Source organism: Cydia strobilella, chromosome 16, assembly GCF_947568885.1.
Source record: "Cydia strobilella chromosome 16, ilCydStro3.1, whole genome shotgun sequence".
Lineage (NCBI taxonomy): Eukaryota > Metazoa > Arthropoda > Insecta > Lepidoptera > Tortricidae > Cydia > Cydia strobilella.
The window spans coordinates 16,834,477-16,842,431 of NC_086056.1; the positions used below are offsets into that span (position 1 = coordinate 16,834,477).

General features: G+C 45.6%; 1 protein-coding gene across 1 annotated transcript; it reads right to left on the reverse strand.

The window, feature by feature from the left end:
• Positions 1-2,302: 2,302 nt before the first annotated feature.
• Positions 2,303-7,478, reverse strand: LOC134748560 (uncharacterized). The gene is made up of 2 exons (XM_063683347.1): positions 6,048-7,478; positions 2,303-5,956 (listed from the first exon to the last, which is right to left on the reverse strand). Exons 1-2 carry the CDS (start codon positions 7,476-7,478, stop codon positions 2,303-2,305), a joined length of 5,085 nt encoding a protein of 1,694 aa, XP_063539417.1.
• Between the last annotated feature and the right edge of the window lie 477 nt (positions 7,479-7,955).

Here is a 7,955-nt window from a genome sequence, read left to right on the forward strand (position 1 = left end):
CCAGGCTGTAGCTCATCAACCGTGATAGCTAGGCAGTTGAAATTTTCACAGATGATGTATTTCTGTTGCCGCTATAACAACAAATACTAAAAAGTACGGAACCCTCGGTGCGAGAGTCCGACTCGCATTTGGCCGATTTTTTTAAGTTACCAACTTCTGTCCGAGTTAAGGACAAGAAGTCTGGGATAAAAGTACCTCACATCTTATAAAATATCATCATGGATCCAGGTTCTAAAATATCTGTGATCTTAATTCCATTAAAATCCGTCAGGACGTTCTTACGTGATTGAGAAACAAACATCCAAACTTTCACATTTACTTAATATTTCGAATAGTGTTCAGAACCGAAATATTTCATAGATGGCAGATGGCATTAGTAGACCTATCTGAAAAAAAATTTTTAAGATTTAAAAACGAATTCCGGAAAAACAATTGCTAATAAGACTAAAAATCTGTACAATGTTGTACTCTAGGATCTCGAAAGGGAGCAAGAATTAAACACCCGAGTTCATTACGAAACTGAAGTATGTTTATTCTAGCCAAATATCTCCACACAGTCATTATATCAATACAATAAGAATTACACTACTAAAATCTACGACAGACAAACGTTCGCTAGTTGCACTATAGGAACAGCGCCATCTCCCATGACATTGGGTAAACAACTATGTTAAGCGTTTTAAAATACAAAATCTGACCTGTCAGCTATTAATACAAGTGCAAGCGAAATGAACGATAATATATTATCTTAATGAGAGGCACCTATTTCACCACGGTGACAGGTGCAACAATTGTCGAAATCACTATTACTGACGTCACAGGCCTCTATAAGCTACGGTAACCGTTTACCTGATACCGTGCTTGTTTGCCACCAACGTTTTAATCTAAAAAAGACTCCATTAATCGCCAACAACCTATTTTGTGAAGCTAATGACAATTGCAAATGTCACAAGAAAGACGACAATTGTCACAAAATTCCGACACAGAGCTCATTTCCTGTCAATAATTACTGAAAATTATTTTAAATCTGTGACAGTTTTTTGCCGATATAATAGTTTTTTTAAATAATACAATGATGTTGGCGATCAGGACTACGGCCCGCCCAATGGTAAGCGGTAACCGTAAGCCATGGAGGCCTGTGACGCCAGCAACAGTGATGTCGACAATGGCCGCACTCCTGTCACCGTCACCGGAAATGTAACTCTGATATTCGAAATGCAACACACAACGAAGTATTTTTTTTTAATATATGATATATCCAGAATTTGTAACCCCGTAGCCAGCGCCGGTAGCAAACAACAACAAGCAGATGAAAGCATCTCGAGACCTTCTGCATTTTTTTTTTGTTTTATATGTGCAAACTAATTTATAAAGTATCCGGTAGATGGCACTAATCAATAAATGCGTCTAAGATAAATGGCGCTATTAAAATTTTCCTTCGAAGCATGAGGCGATTTTACAAATATAGGGGTTAGGTACGGTTTTGAGTTAGGTTAGGTTTTGAGTTAGGTTAGGTTTTGAGTTAGGTTAGGTTTTGAGTTAGGTTAGGTTTTGAGTTAGGTTAGGTTTTGAGTTAGGTTAGGTTTTGAGTTAGGTTAGGTTTTGAGTTAGGTTAGGTTTTGAGTTAGGTTAGGTTTTGAGTTAGGTTAGGTTTTGAGTTAGGTTAGGTTTTGAGTTAGGTTAGGTTTTGAGTTAGGTTAGGTTTTGAGTTAGGTTAGGTTTTGAGTTAGGTTAGGTTTTGAGTTAGGTTAGGTTTTGAGTTAGGTTAGGTTTTGAGTTAGGTTAGGTTTTGAGTTAGGTTAGGTTTTGAGTTAGGTTAGGTTAGGTTAGGTTAGGTTTTTTTTTTTTTTTACAGTGCTCCTCCAACATGATCGGAGACTTTGCCTAGCTAGTTTTTCATTCATACCAGTTCTCGCTTGTATACCTCTCGTACTAGCATACTTCATACTTGATCTTTCTTTCATTCATCTCTTTCGTTCCTTATGTGGGTAGTCCCACCTATCAGCTTATTACTTATTACTTACTATTCGGGAAAAATAAGGAAACACAGGGTTTGAACTTTATTCATGAGTGCTCACTGCATGGGTAGCGCTTTTTATACAATTTCTTATTACATGCTTATATTTAATATTATTATCTATGTTACATTTTTCATATATTCGCTATTGTATTATTATCTTAAATCTAATATACATATTGTGCGTTTCTTATGACACGAGTTTGGCCCTCTCTTTTGATTAATCCTACTGGGTTTTTTATGTTTTTCTTAAATATATTTACTATATTTTAAAAACATATATTTCTATCTAGTTTTATTTCTTTTTACGACTCTTCTCACAATTTTTAAGCAGAACTCTATAAATTGGTCCATTTCCGCACTAGCCATTATGTTGTGTAGTTTGTCGGCAGTTATACTAATTTTAATTTTTTGCTCCATATCAAAGCGCTCACTATCATGAACTGGACACTCAAATATTATATGTGGCACCGTTTCTTGCGTATTGTTGTCACAGACGCACGATGGACTCTCCTTGCACTTGAAGCGGTTTAAATACTCAGAGAATCCACCGTGTCCCGTCATCAACTGCGTCTTTAGGTTGTTTGGCTCTGATTTCCTTGTCACCCTATAAGCCGCCACTGCATCTGGGAAGAATAACTTCGTGATGGAAGCCGTTTCGCCAGACTTATACCTCCGATTCCATTCGTCAAGCGTCGACATGCGAATGCTACGCTTGACGAATGAAACCGGGCATTGGTCATAGTCCGGCTTTCGTTTGGAGCCTACTGCTGCTCCTTTCGCCAACTCGTCTGCCCGCTCGTTGCCTTCTAACCCTGCGTGAGCTTTAATCCAGTGTAGGGTGACTACCTTACCCTGGAGAGACATAGCTTTTAAATTCTCTCTGGCCTCTACAGCGAGGGGGTGAAGGCAACTGTGGTTTTGTATTGTTTGAAGGGCTGCCATAGAGTCGCTGTAGACTCCATACGATTTCTCGGCATACTTCTTTGCTTCCCTAGTGGCCCTGCACAGGGCAAGGAGCTCCGCCTGGTAAACCGTACAGTATCTCGATAGAGCAAGCTTGTGGGCTTTGGTTTCGGTTTCTCCCTTCCAAATAGAAAGTGAGGCTCCAACCCCGCCCTCAAGCCTGCTGCCATCGGTAAATATTCGCACATCGAACTCACTGTTCGAGTTCACATCGTCTTGGTTCACCAGGCGAACCACCCTCAATTCTTCGCGATCCGCAGGATGAGGCATTTCAGTTGCGGATGCCATTTGTTCCACCTCTCTATCTCCAGGCCACAGGGCAGGCAGAGACTCTCCCTTCTTGGCTTCGTACAACGAAGCCGCCTCTCGGACTCGGAGGTCAAGAGGGAGCATCCCCGCCAGAACCAGCGCCGAGTTGAGGGACACGGTGCGGTATGCCTTGCATATCTTCTGCGCCATTCCGCGTTGCACCACTGCCAACTGCTTTTGGACACCCAATTTGTTTGCAGCATGCGCCCAAACACTAGCGGCATACAGTATGATGGGCTCTACGGTTGCCACATATATTATTTTTACGACTTCAGGATGGAGCCCCCAGTCTGTCTTGGCAGCCCTAGATAGCTGTTTATAGACTGCTATCGCTTTCCTGCAGACATTCGAAACATGGCTGTTAAAAGTCAGCTTGTCGTCGATGGTTACACCAAGTAATTTCATCTCTTTTACCATGGCGATGCTGGTTCCGCCCATACTCAGTCGAGGGGTGTCATACTTGAGCCTCCGTGTAATTACCATTGCATTAGTTTTATGCGGTGCGAATCGAAGCTTATTACTGACACCCCACTCCCGAGCATGGTCGAGAGCAGCGTTTGCGCGCGTTTCAATTTCCAGAGCGGTATTCCCATCAACGACAAGTACGACATCGTCTGCGAATGCCTGGCAGTAGTCGCCCCTTTGCCCGTAACTTTTAAGTAGTGGGTCCAAGAGCAAGTTCCACAGAATGGGGCCCGCTATCGATCCCTGTACGCATCCCTTGGTGGTGTCCAGACTGTATTGCTCTCCCGCGTATCTAACTGTTACTCTTCGGTCTGTGAGGTAGCTATCGATTACGCGTCTCAGTTCAACTGGGCAATTCTCTTCCGCCAACCGGGACCTGATAGCCGGCCACCAAGCACCATCGAAGGCCCCCTCTATGTCCAGTGATATTAGTGTTACGATCTTTTTAGAGTCTAATTTCTTTCGTATGTATTTCATTAGGGCATAAAGGGAGTCCTCGGTGCTGCGCTGTGGCATGAACCCGTATTGGCGATCACTCATTTGGGGCAGCAAGTAAAACTTTAGCCTGTTCACCACCATCTTCTCAAACACTTTACCCATGATCGGAAGCAGTCCTATTGGCCTGTACGATTTGGGCGTTGTATAGTCTCCTCTACCAGGCTTTCGGAGGACCACCACCGTTGCGGTTTTCCAAGCCCTAGGGAAGTATCCTCGGCTTAAACATTTATTAAGCAGTGCAAGGAACGTCTCTGGGTCCGTTTCTATGGCGTGATAGCAAATATCAGAGGTAAAGCCGTCCTCCCCTGGGGCTTTCTTTGGGTTGAAGGAGTCGTACGCACGTTTCAGTTCCGCCATTGTGAACGAGGGTTCGCAAGTGTTATCTTGCTCCCCGTCGTTCACAATGTCGGCTCTCTCCCTCACTTGACGATGGTAGTCATTGTCGCTAGTGGTACAGTCCTTGGGGTAGAAAGTTTCCGCTAGCAGGCGCACTGAACTCTTCGCATCGAGCACTACTCCATCCTTCTCTAGCGGTGAGTCCTCTTCCCTGCGTGCGGTTCTTCCAATTACCCGGTAGATGCCCTCCCAGACCCCTTCTCTGCTTTGTTTATGGCAGAAGTCCTTCCAACTGTCCACTTGCGCTTTTGCCGCTGCCCTTTCATACTCTTCTTTGTATTGTACGTACTCTTCTACTACTTTTGACCTCCGGACTGGGGCAGCACACCCTATCCTGCGCTTCCTGGTAGCGACCCCTTTTTTCATTTTGGCGAGTTCCTCGGACCACCACGGCAATGTAAGTTGTTGTTTGACTTTCTTTTTAGGCATAGACGATATACAGGCTTCTTCTATTGCAGCGTTAAATTCTGTTACTACTTTTTCTATTTTTATATTGTTGTTTAAGCTTTCTATTTCTGATTTTACTATTTTGTGATCTTGCAGCAATTTTCTGAATTTTCCATAAAACTCAGACCAATTGGCTTTCTTAGTGTTGAATTTCCTTGTTGTCCTTTGTACCGTTATGCCAACCAGTTTTGTCAGCTTGACTTTAAATATAATGCCGTTGTGGTCCGAGCTTGTCAGCCCCTGATCAACTCTCCAGTCGTCTACCAGGTCCAGTATGTCAATGGAGCAGGCCGTTACATCAACATAGCTTGTGTAGTGTTTGCCGCCTCTCACGGTGTCGAATGTTGGAGTATCCCCTCTATTGAGTATGTTCAGGCCAAGCTCATCCAGTGTAGTGGCCAGCTGTTCCCCTCTGCCATCGACTACAGGGCTACCCCACCAGGTGCTTTTCGCATTAAAGTCTCCTCCTATTATCCACCTCTGCGGTTTTAGTTCTTTTGCGACTTTCTCAAGTTGCTCAAGATGGGGTTCCATGGGTTGGTCTGGTTCAAGATACAGGGAAACGAGTACGACTTCCCAGGCACTGGTTTGGATGCTCACTGCTACAACATTGTCGGTGGTGAGTTTCGGGTATTGTGTTACCTTAATGTCGTCGTCAAAGACGGCGATCGCAGCCTTTACTGTTCCCTCCCCCGCGCCAGTGCCCTGGAAGATTCGTACTCCCTTGTAGCTTCTTGTCACTTTTGCCCCTCCTACATAGGGCTCTTGGAGAAGCGCGACAGCGATACCTCGCTGCTTCGCCTCTGCATAGAGCTCCTCAGTGGCAAGTTTCTTTCGCTGCAGGTTAGCTTGTGCAAGCTGGTAAAGTATTGGATTGCCAGGGGCGCCTTTAGCAATATGCCACGCTCGACCTTGCTATTTCGTCCCATCTTTTGCGTGTTTGGCAAGCCAGACTGAACGCGTTGTGCTCTGTGTCTTCCAATTCGGCCTTTTCACAGTTTTGACACTTCGGAGGGACTCTCGCGAGCCAGTCAGCACACTCGGAGCGTAGGTGGGGACCACCGCAGTGGCTGCATAAGTCCGCTGCTGCAGTGCAGTATCGCTTGCCGTGGCCGAAGCCCAGGCAGCGAGTGCACTGCACCAATGGCGTCTGGTCTTCCACCCTTACGCGTTGGAGGTCCAAATGGACGGTTCCCACCCCCGTCGCCCTCTGCCATATTATGGGAGAGACACAGGCCACAACGTGACAAGTATGTGGGTTTCGGGTCCTCCTTCTGTATTTAATTTCCACCCTGTTCTCTTCATCCTCGAGGTCGCGGAAAATTCCCTTGTTCTGGTTCCTTAGAGCCCTCACTATATCCTCGTCGGAGTTTATAGTGAGGACACTCCTAAGGACCAGAAGGGGGTCCTTATTCTTCGCGTCCTCGACGACGAGATTAGTTCCCTCTTTCGCTAGCCTTTCTTTAATCTTTTCCCTTTCCTCCCTAGTTGCCAACCCCATTATGATTTTCCTATCTTTTGCTTTCCGTACCCTTTCCACCTTGATCCACCCGTCCTTGGCGTCCACCGCTTTCCTTATCTTGCCGAGGACCTCGTCTCCCGTTTCGGTTTCGTCCGTCGAGGTTACGACCACCGAGTGCAGAGTACCTCTCCTGGAGGTTGGTCCTGCACCCTGCGCCGTGTTTGGGGCCGCCGCCGCTACGCTTGCGTACGTCGCGGTCGTCGCCACCCTCTCTAGGGTTTCCCGCTGGGTCTCCATCGAGGCCTTCAGCTCGTCCATTTTTGCTGTGTTTTCCTCTAGCAACAAGGTATTTCGTTGTATGAGAGTTTTAATCTCTCGAGCTTCTTCTTCATTCGTCCATCTCCTTTCGTCTACCTCTCTTTCTCTCGTTGTGTTTGGAGGCCGGTTTTGCTCCTCATCCAGCGTGAAGGTTGTGTCTGAAGCAGTTGCTCCAGGCACAACCCTCCCGGAACTCTCTTTTCTATCCTGTTCTGTTTTTAAGTCCTTTGCCAATTCCTTCACTATATTATACATTTGTTCAATTACTTCCTGGACGGTGGCTTTTATTTCCCTTTTAATATTCCCTGACAACTTCATTTGGGCCTTTGCTTTCTCAAGCAGAGCCCTGGCCTCCGCTACTCTCCGCTGCGGGCCTTTTTCCACCGAGTTTGGGATAGCTTGTCTTGTTTGGGGTGGAACTCCTGCAGGCCCAGCCTGCGATGTTGTTGGGATGACTGTGGGGATCAAAGTCTGAGTAACATCCCCGCTAGCCGCTTCCCATTTGTCAATGCTCCTTCTGACACTTTTGTTCGGGCTCTTAGCCGTGTCTTTTGACGGAGATTTGGTGGCCTTTTTGACCGGTGTTCTAAATCCTATCATTGTTGGAGGTTTTGCTGGGTCAGTCAATAAGGACCGACTTTCAGTCAGTTACCCTATTGTATATATGTTTATTTATCACCCCTGTAAAGAGGGGGTGCTGTCTAAAGCGCGAAGAAAATATTGAAAATATTAGAAATATTGAAAGTTGTTGTGTCTTAATGTAGAGTCGCAGCTCTACTGTCGGCTTTCTACTGCTAAATAAGGCTACTAGAGTCTCTGACTCTTTATTTAGTCTTAAAACTACTTAAAATCTAGTTTATATTTTTGAACTCTACGTAGAGCCAAAATTCCATACCCAAAAGATAGCTCTCTCCGAGACCTTTCCAACGGTACCAAACACGACCGGACCAGTCCAACGGGTTTCCGAGCAGTGGCGGTTCAAAATTTTCGGTATCGGTCCCCAAAACCGGTATCGGATTGGGTATCTGTCCGTAACTCGGGAACCCTTCGGCCAATTCCACCGTGCTTGGGCTCGTT